Source organism: Emydura macquarii, unplaced genomic scaffold (genome assembly GCF_026122565.2).
Source record: "Emydura macquarii macquarii isolate MOO-44397 ecotype Brisbane River unplaced genomic scaffold, CSIRO-AGI_Emac_v2 contig_1790, whole genome shotgun sequence".
Taxonomy (NCBI): Eukaryota; Metazoa; Chordata; order Testudines; family Chelidae; genus Emydura; species Emydura macquarii.
The window spans coordinates 4,070,659-4,086,585 of record NW_027131927.1 but is presented as its reverse complement, the minus strand read 5'-3'; the positions used below and the strand labels follow the sequence as shown (position 1 = coordinate 4,086,585).

General features: G+C 45.3%; 1 protein-coding gene across 2 annotated transcripts; it reads left to right on the top strand.

Annotated features, from left to right (window-relative positions):
* The first annotated feature begins 736 nt into the window (after nucleotides 1–736).
* HNRNPL (heterogeneous nuclear ribonucleoprotein L) lies at nucleotides 737–14,652 on the top strand. Of its 2 annotated transcripts, none has more exons than XM_067556714.1 (13): nucleotides 737–1,012; nucleotides 2,836–2,954; nucleotides 3,628–3,865; nucleotides 4,443–4,528; nucleotides 5,177–5,273; nucleotides 5,870–5,942; nucleotides 9,488–9,559; nucleotides 9,655–9,935; nucleotides 10,766–10,887; nucleotides 11,004–11,205; nucleotides 12,191–12,248; nucleotides 13,219–13,314; nucleotides 13,995–14,652. In XM_067556714.1, exons 1-13 carry the CDS (start codon nucleotides 773–775, stop codon nucleotides 14,051–14,053), a joined length of 1,743 nt encoding a protein of 580 aa, XP_067412815.1. In that variant the 5' UTR covers nucleotides 737–772; the 3' UTR covers nucleotides 14,054–14,652. The 2 variants fall into 2 exon arrangements, with proteins under 2 accessions (XP_067412815.1, XP_067412813.1); XM_067556712.1 differs by having other exon boundaries at nucleotides 13,207–13,314.
* Nucleotides 14,653–15,927: the final 1,275 nt, after the last annotated feature.

Below are 15,927 nucleotides of genomic sequence, written 5' to 3'. Positions count from 1 at the left end.
CGTCCTGGCTGAGCCCCTCCCTCTCAAACTCCACCCCTGCTGGCTGAGCCCCTCCCCTAAATTCTTCCCATCAGTGAGGGGCCCACCCAGGCCTCGAGCAAAAAAGCCTCCATGCCGGGTGAGCCCGCCCCACGCCTGCAAGAGACACCAATGAGACGGAAGGGCCGAGGCTGGCCTCCAATCAGAGCACAGCAGATGCTAGGTGGGAGCAGGAAGGCGGGGCGAGGAGTTGGCAGGCAGGAGGATGAGCCAATGACGGTAGCCAGGGCACGCACGGGGTAGACCAGGCTGGAATATGAGCAAATCATAGTGATGAATTTGTTGAGTGACGTGCAGACTAACCAATGGATTGTCGGAAGCTGCAGAAGCGTTGAGAGGATGAACCAATCAGCGTCGATAATTTTTTGAGTGACGTGCAGACTAACCAATGGAGTGTCGGAAGCGGACGAAGAAAACCAAGAGTTTTGGGTAGAAGAAGGCGGAGTCAGTAATAGGCAGTGAAGATGGGCGGGACGCCGTTTAGACAGACAGTGACCGTAGCCAACTAGCTCGGTGGGCGGGAGGACGGACGCGACTTGCAGCCAATGGAGCATGGTGACGTTCTTGATAGGCAGGAGAGTGACCGAATCAACGCGGCAGGAAGGCGGTGGCTGAGCCAATGGCGACGGAGGGCGGGATGGCAGTTGGGGAGATGGAAAGGCTGGCCAATGAGCGCCGACGGGCCTCAGAGGGGCGTGGCGGGGGCTCAGACTCAGATTCAGATTCAGGCGCCATGTCGCGGCGACGGTGGCGGGGTCCGCAGAGCGCGGAGGGCAGCGGCCGGGGTGGGGAGATGGTGAAGATGGCGGCCGCCGGGGGCGGCGGTGGCTCGGGCCGGTATTACGGCGGCGGTGGGGGCGGCGAGGGCGGCCGGGCCCCGAAGCGCCAGAAGACGGAGAACGCGGAGCAGCAGCAGCATGGCCCGGGGGGCGGCGGCGGCCCCGGCGGAGGCGGCCCCGGGGCGGCCGGAGGGGTGAGGGCAACGACGGGGCTGACGGGAGGGAGAAGTCCCGCGGTGGGGGGCTGGGAGCCTGCTGTAATGGGGGCGGGGGGGCTATGAGCGGGGGGTGGGGCCTGAGGGAGCGGGGGGGGGGGTATGGGGGAGGGGCCTTGATGGTGGTTGGGGGCGGGGCCTGACGGTAGCGGGACCTGGTTGGCTGCTCGGGTGGGGAGGCCTGTGTAGGGGCGCAGGGAGGTGGTTGGGCGTTGAGAGGGACAGACCGCTGCAGCAGAGGGGAGGTAGTAGTCTGTTGGGATGTGGCAGGGGGCTTGTGAGCGTGGGGGTTGGTGGGGGTAGCTGTGGAGGGGAGGTGGGCAGGGAGATGTGCATATGGGGAGAGTCCAGGGCCAAGAGGAGGACCTTGTCCCCCACGTCCATTTCTCCCTTGGGTTTGGAGGGCATCTTGGTACATTGGCAGCGCCCACAGGACAAAGACCAGACACCTGCATAGTACAGGGCCTGCAGGGGAAGCTTGGGGTGATCTTGGTGCCTGGCAGTACAGCAGGGCCAAGACCAGACTCCCTCCAGCCCCTCACCACATGTGCACTCTCTAGGATAGAGCTTCTCAAACTTTTTTCTGGGATCTCCCTTTGAAAGTATTTCAGGTTGTGATGACTGCCCCAAAAAAGTGATGACCCCTCCCATGCCATGCCGCTTCCTCCTATGCCATGCCACCCTTGCTTCTGCTGCCAGCGGTGCTGCCTTCAGAGTACCCAGCAGTCAGCTGCTGCTCTCTGGCCACACAGCTCTGGTGGGCTCTGGCTATCAGTTTGAGAACAACCCCAGTTTGAGAACCCCTGCTCTAGGATCTGCAGATCCTAGATCTTTGCATAGAGTTATGTGGAGGGAAATAAAAGATTGTTCACCCAATGCAGTGGGGGATCAGTGCCTAGCATCATCCCAAGGTGAAGGCATGATGCTTCCTTGCCGTATAGCGGTTCATGGGGCTGTGGAGATCTTCACTGATCCTAAGGGAAAGCCTCAAGTGGAGCAGGCAGAAGGAGAGTCTCTCAATGTGCAGGCCTACAGCAATCTCGTCTCTGCAGGATTAGCATCCCTGAATCATCTAGGTCCCTCTCATGACAGGCAAAAAGGGTGCGTGTTTCAGTCATGTTTGCTTAACGTTCTTGAAAAGGCCCTTTCTGATGAAGATACAGAATAATGCAGGTTGTAGGGTTCACCTCGACCAGCCAGCATATGTTAAAACTATAAAATCTGTCTGTGCTAGAATTTTAAAATACCAGCTATAGAAAGCACACTTTTTTTCTTAGTCTCACTATACCCTAAGATGCAGGCTAACGTGTTTGCAGCTGTTGTGGCTGGCCATATCATAGGCTACAAGGTGGCCAGCAAACAGAGTTCCAAACCGCTTAACCTGCATATCAGTGAGCATTCAGGGATGTGCATTTATGCTGAACTTGTATGACTGAAAACCATACCATTTTTGACTGTTAAGAAAAGGTCTAGGAAGTGGGATTTTAACATGTTATTCTATGGTTCTTTACTTTCATTTGTTGTGACTAAGGTATTCGAAGAGCAGTTGTAGCAAATGATATATAAGGGCAGGTTTTAGGCTAGCATAGCTTGCTGAATTAAAGCATATATCCCTGTGGTACTGTGTCTGCTAGACATTAGTTGAATCGGTCTTCCTCATTCCTGGTTAAAACCTATTTACCTTTGGGGATCCTTGAGTAAACAGCACTAGCTTTGCAAAGGAGATATCTTACTGCTGGAACTTGAGTTATATAGACAGTGTAAAACATCTTTTAACATACTTATTTGCTTTGTCCCTTTAGGAAAACTATGACGATCCGCACAAAACTCCTGCTTCTCCAGTTGTCCACATCAGGGGGCTGATTGATGGTGTTGTGGAAGCTGATCTTGTGGAGGCCCTGCAAGAGTTTGGTCCCATTAGGTAAGGAAAACATGTATTCATCAAGCAGGCAATTTGGATCCATGTATGATTCAGTACTAATTCCAGCTTCCACTTTTCCTCATTCATTAATTTTAGTTAGATTGTGAAAACTATAGTAGTTAATACTATAGTAACTATAGTAGTTAAATGTTAGCCTGCTCTCCATTTGCTCTATGTTAAGAACAGCCACACTGGGTCAGATCAATGGTCCATCTAGCCCATATCCTGTCTTCCGACAGGGGCCAGTGCCAGGTGCTTCAGAGGGAATGAACAGGTGTTCTATCCCATCACCCATTCCCAGCTTTTGGCAAACAGAGGCTAGGCCTGGGTCACTTCAGACCATGGTTTTGCATCCCTGCCAATCCTGGCTAATAGCCATTGGTGGACCTATCCTCCATGAACTTATTTAGTTCATTTTTGTAACTGTTATAATCTTGGCCTTCACAACATCCTGTGGCAAAGAGTTCCACAGGTTGAGTGTGCGTTATGTGAAGAAATACTTCCTTTTGTTCATTTTAAACCTGCTGCTTACTAATTTCATTTGGTGACCCTGAGCTCTTGTGTTATGAGGAGAAAATAACACTTCCTTATTTACTTTCTCCACACCAGTCATGATTTTATAGACCTCTGTCTTATGTTTGAGAACTAATTTAGAGTCTCTTCCCCCCCCTAGTTATGTTGTGGTGATGCCTAAGAAGAGACAGGCTCTGGTGGAGTTTGAGGATATTCTTGGTGCCTGCAATGCTGTGAACTATGCAGCAGACAACCAAATCTACATAGCAGGGCACCCTGCGTTTGTCAACTATTCCACCAGTCAGAAAATATCCCGCCCTGGAGACACAGATGATTCAAGGGGAGTCAACAACGTGCTGCTCTTCACCATCCTAAACCCCATCTATTCAATTACAACGGTGCGTGGTGGTTCTAATTGCAGGTTCCTTGAGTGCAATAGACCTCTCTAACCCTGGGGCAATCTATGTTCATCTCTGTAAAATGCATTGTAGCCCAAGTACTTGGTTGCATATACCAATGCAAGAGGCAGTTTGAGACATGTTGGAGAATTAATTCCCATCTGTTTGTGGTCTTGCTTTAAGTATCTGAATTAATATGTGCCAAGCCCACCTAACAGGCTGAAATGGGATATTATCAGGCAAATGCAAGGGAATAATGATTACCCTGAATTGAAATGAGCGTATATTTGCATCTTTGGATGAAGAAATGATGAAAAATTACTAGGTAGTTATGTAGAATATCGATGCATGCTGTGCAAATTTCTTAGCTGTAAAACCTCAATCCTCAGTTGCAGTGATCTTGCTATCCCAGCACTTCTGAATGTGGACTGTCAATTGCATCCACATCTTGTGATGTGGATGCAGGCAAGGTCTGGTGGAGACTGTTTCCTAGAACTGGAAGGCCAGGCCATTAATGCAGTGTCAGTTAAGTTCTTTGTGTGTTTCCTAAGTTATCCTGTCTCCTTCCTTTCAACAGGACGTGCTGTATACTATCTGCAACCCATGTGGTCCTGTGCAAAGGATTGTTATATTCAGAAAGAATGGGGTCCAGGCCATGGTGGAATATCCTTTTTCACTGTTTGAGGCTACCTGTGCTCTTCAGTGTTTATTCTTATTTTACTCTACTAAAGTTGATCCTAACTCGGTTTTGGGTTCAGACTGAACTGTTGAATTGTGCTGATTATAGAAGATTAGAAACCCTCTCTCACCAATGATTTCTTGATAGAATCCTTACACTCCAAGTGTGAAATTTTGAATAGGGGCACAGGAGACTTGCATCTTGCACGTCCTTAACAAAAGATGCTTAATTTAGAAATAAATATCAAAATTCACTATTCATGTTGTGGGTATGGTTTAGTGATTGCAGCTGGCACTGAGAGCAAGAACGTTCTGTACTCATTTCTGTTATTGATTATTTACTTTGGATAAGAGGGAATCACTTGCTCTCTCTGCCTTAATTCTCCAGGTACAAAAGGAATATCCTAATTCTACTCACATGGGGGTTGTATGGTTTGTAAAGTGTTATGCATGCACCAAGTATTATGTGGAGTCCTTTTAACAGCAGAAGAAGGAGCAGGAAGCAGACATTAGCAGCCTGCATACTTGAGGATCTCCTCATGATAGGAACAATTATCCTGCTCCTAAAGAAATGCAACACAAGTCTGTTTGAAATATACGAAATATTCTAAAGATTTCCTTAATGTTCTAAACGTTTGACTCTGTGCAGAGCGCGCAGAGAGCCAAGGCATCTCTGAATGGTGCTGATATTTACTCTGGGTGTTGCACTCTAAAGATTGAGTATGCCAAGGTAAGTGTAACTGAAAATGTGGATATGTGCTTGATAAGTTGCACCTGTCTGTATGTAGGGCTGAATGCAGACCATCTGTACAAAATTATACATCTGCTTAGTGGATGTAAAAGGCCTGGAGAGTTGTAGAAAAGCTAGCTTAACTCTCTCAAGCTCAAACTTTTTTAAATGGTTTTGTCTTCCCTATCAGAAATATGGACCTGTACCTCTCTGTGGATGTAAAAATAAACAGGGAGACAACGTTAGAGAGGGAAATTTAGAACTCCTGCATTCTCCTCATATCCTTGGGAGGAAGAGTTTTCTTCTAGTGGTTAGAACAAGGGAATGGGAGCCACAACTCAAGGGTTCTATAAGTGGTTCCACCACTGACTTCCTGCGTGAGCTTGAACAAGTCACTTAACTTACCTTCCTTTTAAAATGGGGGAATACTCATTTGTGAGGAAGCTGTAGGGCTTATTTAGTGTGAAGATTGCTTTGAGATCCTTGAATGAAAGATACTGTAGCAAGGCCATCTGCTATGTTTTTAAATTGTCCTGTTTTACCTAAACTGTCACTGTATGAAATTGAGTAATGGGTCAGGATTGTTGTTTTTGCAGCCCACACGTTTGAATGTGTTCAAGAATGACCAGGACACCTGGGATTACACAAACCCTAATCTCAGTGGACAAGGTAACCTTGATGGACTGCTTTGTAACTATACACAAACTTTGCTTGTCTGTTGACTCGCACACTTCATATCTGAGTCATGTTATGTAATGCCATTGATCTGCCTCCTAACTTCAGTCAGAACTGTACCTCAATTCAAACATGGTGTAGGCCAATGCAAAACACGGGGGGAAGAGTTGGTGGTTCAATTTATTTTAAAATGGAGCATTGGTTACCAGAGACACTCATGGGTGGCTTACACTATGTATTTCATGCCTGACTTCATTGGTTGAAGGTTAGGAATTAAGGAATCCTATGTATAAGTCGTTTTAAGGAGTTTCTGGACCAGGACTGTCTTTAGGATAAACGAGGGCTAAGTGCCACTGCTTTTTTACATGGGAGATTTATGGCTTGTCACCTGATAGCAGCTATAGGCTGTTTTGTGTCCGACTTTCAAAACTGAGCAGCTTTATAGTTGCTAATCTCTTCATTATGCAGGAAGGTAACAAGAAAATTCTCCTTGAGCTGTTAGATAGTAATCACACAGTTGAAGGGTAGTGGAATGTGGAGCTGGGTTATAAGTCCTAGGCGTGTGGGTGAACATTTTACACAAATGTAACTTGACCATGTAGGAAAATGCAAAAAATTTGTACAACTCCAAAGACTCTGTTTGCTCCCATCTTTCAAAGCATTGAGGAACAGATCCTTTTCCCTTCCAAGTTGTGTTGCAAATTAGTTACACAGAATCTGTGAGATGCTGTGTGTATTCAATTTGCATAGATCTCTACTTATGACTGTTAAAATTACTGCCAAAGCTTATCTGGAAACCCCTTGCTTGGGGTTTTGAAACTTATGCATACTGTGTGTGGAGGAATATGAAATAAACAGCTGGTGTTGAGTTACAGTTTGAGCAGCACTCACATCAGCTGAAATAGTTGCATCTGGTACATTTCCCTGTATTTTTTTGAAAATGGTACAATCTGCTTGGCAGTGTTGTCTTGCTTCGTGTTTTAAAACCAGGGTGTGGAGCTATTTGTGGTCCCAGCTGATAGGAGTTTAGAGGGTCCCTCCAGAATTGGGTGTGCTCCCTTCAGAGACATTGCTTTCATCCCCTCTAAGTAATCTTGGAAAGGCTACATAGGACTCCTGCCATGCCACATTGTTGCCTCCAGAGGCAGTTCCTCCTTATTTCATGATGAGAAGCCCATGCAGCATGGCCCAAGGTGCCGAGTAGGTGCCTGGCAGGCTGGAGTAACCCCCATGTGGTGGACACCCCTGTTTTTAAAAGATGGAAACTTAAGATACTGAAGCAAGCAATGGCATTACATGACTTAACAAAAACATAAACAAATTTCTCCTCCAAGGTACATAACTAGAAGATGTGCAGAGCCGCAGGGGCTAGCTGCAGGGCTGTGCATTTATTTAGATGCATCTTGGCTTTCCTGACAGGAGGCTGGGAAATGAAGGCGGTGTATTAACCTGGCCTTTCCCAGCTCTGAGCAGTTATTATATATAACCCTGGGGGACCGTACTACAGTGGACGTCCCGAATTGGCTGTGGCCTGCCTCTGCACATTCCTCACACCACACAGTGTAGAAACCTCACTAGCTCTTCCTGGAGAAAACATGCATCATCCTTACGTACCAGAAACAGCAGCAGATTGAGCTCATTACATCAAGAACACAACACCGTGGTCCAAGAAACATCTACAAGCACAGAGAGAGAGAGAGAGAGAAAGAGGCGCAACATGCCACAGCAGACATTATTCTTACTGATCAAAGCCAAACAAAACTCTGAACCCAAGAACGTACACAGAACTAGGAAACACAGAACAGAGGGTTCTCAAAACAAGCCCACCAGCGCTTTTCGGAGAATGGAGTAGATCTCAGTGGCCAGCCAAGACATAGGATGCGCTCCATATCAACATGGTTTGGTTTGGGAGGGCAGTTCTTTTGGTTATACTGTTTTCCTGCAGTCCTCAGCTGCCAACATATCAGCGCCAAGTGGAGACAAAAACAAAAAAACCCAAAGGCACACAGATACCTAAGAGGCTGTAGCTGGGGTGTGCAATCTGGTGCACGCGTGCATAACGGGGGCACTTGACCCAAGGCACATTCCATTACAGAGGAGACACGCACATTGGAGAACTACATAGAGCCAGAAGCACCATTTTGTTACAGCACCACACAAATTCAGGAGATGAAACATGGAAGGAACACTCTCATTTATACACCTTTATGTCCTCTTTCTTGATATCTTCTGAGGACAAAACATCTGTGAGACCTTTTAAAGATTTTTACTTTTAAAAAAAATTTGTAGCAGTTTTGTGCCTTTGACTTGTATTTATGACTCTGAAACCATGTGATGCAGGGTCGCAGTGTATGTTTGATGGGACGCCATCTTTCAGAACTGTGCTAACTCACTGTTGAAGCGTCCAATGGTAAGAGAAATACAGAATTTTTATGTGACAATGGACATTGTACTGTGTACTCCTGCTGTAAGTAGCCCTTTTCAATCTTTGTAATGACTGATTGTTGGAATAAACCTGTATGAAACTCAGTTGTTTAAAAAAACAAACTGTATGGTTACATGAATGTTATGCATTGTATATGATGGCTCATTTTAACTTATTACTGCCGTTGCTTTGCTACCATGCTTGTATAAGTCTCTCACTCCCTCTTCCTCTGTTTGGGTGGGGAGATATTTTGCCACTTTTTTGTTTTGTTTTTTCATTGCTATAAAGAACTAGCAGTGTCCTGGAGGCAGGTGTACTTCAGCATTGTTTCAATCACAAAATCAACTGGGACACTTCCTTTTGTTTCTTTTCCTTGTCAGTCATGCCTACCTTGTAATCAGCTTTGAAATGCACCCAGCTGTCCATTCAGATGAAGCTGGGAAGTCCTGTATTCGTTCTAAGCATTTTACTCTGATACGGGTTTCATTACAAGATGCCATAACTTGTCTGTGTGGGTTCAGAAATAGGAGTTGTAATCATGATTGTTTGGCGGCAGTTCTAACAAACGAAAATGTAAGTGTGTCCTACAAACTAACCTCTTGTTAAAATAGGCCAGTCCAGGCCTTTAGCCTAGGGCAGTGTCAAGCTGTAGTTCACTGCCTGGGGATTTCAGCAGAGACAGCGCTGCTGCAGTCCAGTGTGGGAGCGCATTGAAAACCATGTGGTCAGTGTTTGGAGCAGGGTTGGAAGGCTCTGGAGGGAGCTGGATCCACCTCCCCTTGGCCTTTGAGGAAAGTCACTTCTAATACCAGGCCTTAGGAGAAATGGCCCTGTGGGGGAGGGGAGTTTAATCTCCCCCTACCAAAACAAATCTTAAGATGTTGGAGGCAGTTGTTGGTTCTCAAAGGGTGTTGAGAGCGTGAGCAGTCTTGGTAGCATCAGCACCTTCAATCAAATAGCTAGAAAATGATTAAAACCTCCTGGGCAGCTGGGGTTACATTATGAGTTAAAAGAAACTAAGACTTTGGTAGCATCCAGGTAAATCCCAGGAGTACATCCTATTGAAGCATTGTTCCTCTCTGGTTAAGTTCTTAACCCATCCTTCTTTCTCTAGGGGATCCTGGCGGTAACCCTAATAAGCGTCAGAGGCAGCCCCCTCTCCTTGGGGACCATCCTGCAGAATACGGTGAGGGTCTGGTATGCACGGTGGCTTAGGTAGGACTATCTTGCTCCAATGTTAATGGCTTTCACATGTTGCCTCTATTCCCGGTGTCTTCACAGGAGGGCCTCATGGTGGATACCACAGTCATTACCATGATGAGGGTTACGGCCCTCCTCCACCTCACTATGAAGGGAGAAGGATGGGCCCTCCTGTTGGTGGCCACCGCAGGGGCCCCAGCCGCTATGGCCCTCAGTACGGACATCCTCCTCCCCCTCCTCCACCCCCGGAGTACGGCCCTCATGCTGACAGCCCTGTGCTGATGGTGTACGGCCTAGACCAGTCCAAGATGAACTGCGATAGGGTCTTCAATGTCTTCTGCCTCTATGGAAATGTAGAGAAGGTGAGAGGAACAAATTAATGGCTTGTTTTTCTTGTGGCCATGTATAGACTGATACCTGTGACCTTTTACATGCCTCTGGCAGAGAGGTCAATTCCTGTGCTGGGGCTTGTGATTTCTGTTGCTAGGTAGCCTTGCTTGCTTCCCACGATGTCTGTTGGGCTTGGCTTTGAAACTGGCGTTGTGCAGCCAAACTCCTTTTTAGTATCTCATGATCTCTGCTTGAGTAAATAGGGCTCAGATGAGTCAGAAGTGTAAAACTTGCACACTGAAATTGTGTGGTGGCTCCTTGTTTGCAGACAGTTTCTAGCAGGCTAACTGAAAATATCCTCTGCTTCTGGAGACTTACGGCTGACTGGAGGAGTGTGGTGATCATGGAAGAGTTTGGCTCTTCAAAGTAGTGGGGACATGCTGCTTAAGGAATGGATGGATGAAGCAATTCACTAAACTCAAATGAAGTGAAATCGAAAGCAAAGCTTGAAGCCTGGCTCTGAAATGGATCTATCTGAAGAAGTTCAGTTTAGATGTGTAAAACCCAGGTTGTTTGCGATGTTGTAGCCATTTTGGTCCCAAGATATTAGAGAGACAAGGTGGGAGAGGCAATATCTTTTATTGGACCAATTTCTGTTGGTGAAAGAGACAAGCTTTCAAGCTTAACACAGATCTTCAGGTCTGTGTGAGCTCAAAACGTGTCTTTCACCAACAGAAGCTGATCCAATAAAAGATATTGCCTCACCCACCTTGTGTCTCTAAAACCCAAGTGATCTTCCTAAATTTCCCCTCTAATGAATGTAAACATCCTGTGCTCACATCAAGGGTCTGTTGTATCTTAGGTGAAGTTCATGAAGAGCAAGCCAGGAGCAGCCATGGTGGAGATGGCAGATGGCTATGCTGTGGATCGAGCAATCACCCACCTCAACAACAACTTCATGTTTGGACAGAAGCTGAATGTGTGGTAGGTCTCTTTCCAGATGCTTTGTGGCCTTTGTCTTGTGAGATCTCATGGGGGAGCTTGACTCCCAGCAGAAAGCTATGTGTATAGTGACAAGCTGTGCATTTCTCTGCATGTAGTGTATCTAAGCAGCAAGCTATTATGCCTGGCCAGTCATATGGGCTTGAGGATGGCTCGTGCAGCTACAAGGACTTCAGTGGCTCTCGAAATAACAGGTTTTCAACCCCAGAGCAGGCTGCAAAGAACAGAATCCAACATCCTAGCAATGTGCTTCACTTCTTCAATGCTCCTCTGGAGGTGACAGAAGACAACTTTTATGAGGTAAGCTTGATGAGACGGTGAAGAGCTGAGGGGAGCTGTATAATCTGATTAACATTCTTCCCACTTCTTTGTGGTACACTGTCAGATTTGAGTCTCACGTCTTGCTTTTGCATGCAGCTCCTAGCTTCATGTGGGGCTCTGTCCTGATGGACATCTCTGGGTTCTATTGAAATAGATGCATTCAGTAATAATGAGCTTAGCAGTAAGTGGCTCTAGAATGTAGTTATTGTTCCCATGTGGCTAGAACATGAGATGGGACCCAGTTTTCCTGGGTGTGCCTTTTCTATTGACTCATGACTTGCTCATGGTCACTTCCCATCTTGTCTGTTTTCCCCTTCTGCCAAACAGGAATCTTGACCTGAAACAGTGGTTGAAGCTTAATTTAGTTAACTACTTTTAGAGCTTGGAGTGAATGGCACTCAGTGAGCACCAAGGATTGCGTGAGCATGTGTTTGCACCACGCAGAAGCCTTTCATGCTCTGTCTCTTATTTGGCCTGTTTTTCTCCCTGTAAGGAGTGGTCTGTTGCATGGGGCACAGCTTGCAGAGTTACGCTCTAAATTGTGAAAGTCTCCAGTGACCTCTAGTGTATGCGGTTTAAAAAAAAAAAAAAAAAAAGATAAAATTCCCATGCAATGGGTGGTGGTGTGTTAAGATTTAGTTTCTGATAGTGCTCAAACTATTCGGTGGCACCTCTCTGAACCGGAAAACCTGTTGGAAATGTTTAACAGGAGCATTCTGATATAGGCACTGTAACGGGCAACAGAAGTGTCTAATTAGTTGGAGTACATGGAAAGGTATTAATTTGTATTACCATAGCACCAAGGAGCCCAGTCATAGATCAGGACCCCATTGTGCTAGGCTAGTGATAAGTTCATAGCCTTGATGAAGTTTGGCTTATAGGTGATTGAACTGTATTTACACTTCAATTGATTCTCAAGGCTGTTGTGTTACTATCTCTGAATACTTGTCTGTCTTCCCATCAGATCTGTGATGAGCTGGGAGTGAAGAGGCCAGCTTCTGTCAAGGTGTTTTCAGGAAAAAGTAAGTAAGCTTTTAAATATGGTGAAACTTCATTTAGGGACCAGGGAGAAATGGTTGCTTTGTCAGAGGTAGGTAAAGGGACAGCACAATTGTACTGGGAAACCTTGGGGATGCTTTGTAAGTGGCAGTTTGGAGGTCAGGTCTGGAATGCAGCTTTCAGTGTAAGATTGGGTCACGGCTGATAAATTGTGTGGCACTGCTGTATTGTCTGAGTGGCGTATCCAGCTTCAGTCATTACAGTTGCAGTCTTGAACTGTGGTTTAGTGCCTTGGCCACCAATCCTTTATTTAGCAAGCAGTCCATGCATAAAGGGAGAGGAGATTGAACATGCATTAGCAGATCCTTTTCTGGGCACTTGGTTGGATTATTCTGCTGAGCAAACATGGCTCCCTATGATTTTGTTACCCTGTCTTTCCATCTGAGGACTGGATATGGGGATGGGAAGAGCAATGAATACCTGCAAACTGAACCCTATCTGCATAATTTGGACCTGACAATATAAAAAGGGGGAGAGTAAGGAAATGGTTTGCATGGAACTAGTCCCATTAAACCACTAGATTCCACCCAACATACCCTTATTGGGTTTGGTGTGCAGGTAGCTGGCTGGTGTTGGCAGCCTGTAATGTACAGGTCAGACTAGATGACCTGGTAGTCCCTTCTGGCCTTAAACTCTATGACACACACTGCCTCTCTTCTTAGGACCAAATTCAACAATATACATTTAAGTGTGTTTATTCTGTTGGGTTTGTTTCCAAAAAGGGAGGTGTTATTCCTCCATCGGAGCTTCTGGTGAATTGCATGAGGCATCCTCTGCACTATTCCCAGCCTGAATGTCTGAGGCCAATCAGAACAGGGCACAGGCCCTGATCTTTTGCATAGCAATGTGGAGTATTAGCCTGTGTTGTTGTCCTACCTTGTCCTTCTTGTATAGTGATGTACGCACACTTGTAACCTCCAGTGTTCCGTCCAGGTGAAAGAAGCTCCTCTGGTTTGCTGGAATGGGATTCGAAAAGCGATGCGCTGGAGACCCTGGCATTCCTGAACCATTACCAGATGAAAAATCCAAGTAAGCTTTACTGTACCTGCACTCATGCTTTGGGGAACTCTTGTCTTAATCTGTAAATCTTGGTCCAGAAACTTGTTGATGGAGCATACTTTTCCTGGCCTCTTTGCCAGTTGTCTGTAATTCAGTCAGCAGACAGATTTGGTTAAGCTGGAGTTACGATTGCTGATGCTTATCACAAGTCCCCATACAAACAACTATAAGCATCAGCTGTGAGTTTTAACAGGATGTGGTCAGAAGCCTGGTCCATTGAATGCCATGATTCATTGTCATCTGAAATTTCCATGGCTTGTATCAGAGGGAGTTGCTATACAAATACAGGGAATTAATACAGTTCCCATCTTCCCCACTTCTTATGCCTTGTTTGAACTGAAATGCTGTTGCACTTGAGCAGCTAGTGTGATGGGAGAGTGCATGGTCCTGTTGCCTAGGAGGGGGCTGGGATTTTTGAGGGGTTTTATTCTCTGCTCTGTCATTGACTTGCTAAGTGACCTTGAGCAACCCTGCTTAATCTGTCCACTCACCTGCAAAAAGGAGATAATACTTTTAACCTCCTTGAGGGAGGTGTGGGACTTAATGCATATAAAGAGCTTTTAGATCCTTTATACTAAAAGGCACTAGACATGGAAAAAGTAAGTCTCTGCAGCAAAAAATAACCTTTATCCTGTTTGTTCTCGTCTTAGATGGGCCATACCCATACACGCTGAAACTCTGCTTCTCAACTGCTCAACATGCCTCATAAGTGTTGCCCGGGATAGGCCAGGAGCAGGAGATTCCTTCCATTCTTTCTGCTGCCTTTGAAAAAGTTCTTGTATTCCTTTTTTTAATGCTCCAGTTTAGTAGAAGCTACCCATAGCGAAGACATGTCAGCTGGGAGAAGTGAAGCAGTCTCTCTCCCAGATACCTTCAATTTTAAAAATTATTGTACATGTGATTTGTTTTCCCGTTCATATTTTGTGCTGCCTGTGTTACTGGCACATTTCAATAAAACCGTTTGGAAAACAAAAATTACCTGTGTTTGATCCTAAATATCAAAGTGGCATCAAAAGTACGTTCTCTTACCCTCTTGAGGTTAGTAAACTTAGAATGGTCTGCAGATTTCCCATTCATCGTGGGAACAAAAGCAAATCGTAACTGAGTGCTTCAGTTTGTGACATCACTCATAAGTATGGGGTTTGACATGAGAGTTGGTGAATTTGAAACTAGCCCAAACCTTCTCCTACAATAAGGTGTTAATATCCAGAGAACCACTTGCATGTACTTGATGTTCCTCACTTTGTTTTTTCAACATATGAAGTGCTGACAATTGTACTGCTAAATAAAGCTTGTTTTCAAAGAGAATTCACCATGAGTGGGATATGGAGATTTGTTTGCTGTTAGATGGAAACTTTATGCTGTAATTATGCATGGAAACCTTACCTTCAATTTGTATAACACCATAAGTACACTTCGTGCTTTAGATAAGATAATGTCCCTTTCTGAGTCTGTATTATAGAGTAACACAGACTACAAACGGCAGCCACGTGCTTGCCAATTAAAAGAGAACTGGAATCTTGTCATCTAAAAAAAGAATTCCTGAGACAGATTTAGAGTGAATAATGAATGCTTTGAAATGTAGTTCATTGAGGCTAAGATGACTATTTTTTTTTAACATTACAGAGAATGACTTAAACAGATCTGGTGTCAAAAGCAGATATATAAAGTAACAGCATCTTTCATCATGAAGTCTTCTACAACTAGTATATGCAGCACCGTAAAAATGCAGCCATCTTTGGGGTGTAGGTTATTTGTAGAGCCCTGTGCAGATACAAAATTGTGTCCACAGCTGATCTGTGATCTGCAAACATGGTCTCTGAATAAAAGTGGATAGCTGCAGATTTGCAGGGTTTTAGTTATTGGCCTTTTCCCTATCATGCAGTCTATTGGGGGCAATGACACCAATAAATCCCTTCTATGAAAAGCATGTGGTGGGATTTCTGATGCCTTACACAGCTGATGAGGCTTGAGGTTTTCTCAGTTTTTGTCTGAAAACTCTGCATGCATGACTGAGTCAATCCATAAACTTGCAAAGCAGATGCTTAAACCCTGTATGCTAGTAGTCATGGAAAACATGTTGGTACACAGAAAGCTGACAGAGTGGATGCTGTTTCCCTGTTTTTAATTATATTAATCAACAGCTAAAAATACAGTAATTTCTTAATTTTACTTCTCCATGTAAGCAATTGCTGTAGCTGCTGTAGCAATGCCATGTGGCAGTGAATGGGAGGAGGCCTGCACAACCATAAGAACAGTCATACTGGGTCAGACCAATGGTCCATCTAACCTAGTATTCTGTCTTCTAGTAATGGCCAGTACCAGATGCTACAGAGGGAATGAACAGAAGAGGACAATTAAGTGATCCATCACCTGTCATCCAGTCCCAGCTTCTGGCAGTCAGAGGTTTAGGGACACCCAGAGCATTAGGTTGTATCCCAGCCCATCCTGGCTAATAGCCATTCATGGACCTATCCATGAACTTATCTGATTCTTTTTTTTTTTTTTTTTAAAACCTAATTATTCTTTTGTCCTTCACAACATCCACTGGTAACAAGTTCCACAGACTGACACTGTTGGGTG

What these genes read in the sequence shown, in the direction of transcription:
- HNRNPL (XM_067556712.1), top strand. Translation starts at nt 773, where the DNA reads ATGTCGCGGCGACGGTGGCGGGGTCCGCAGAGCGCGGAGGGCAGCGGC. An exon ending in CAAGAGTTTGGTCCCATTAG is followed by an intron (nt 2,955 to 3,627) that starts GTAAGGAAAACA and finishes TCCCCCCCCTAG; the next exon opens with TTATGTTGTGGTGATGCCTA. An exon ending in TAAAGATTGAGTATGCCAAG is followed by an intron (nt 5,274 to 5,869) that starts GTAAGTGTAACT and finishes TTGTTTTTGCAG; the next exon opens with CCCACACGTTTGAATGTGTT.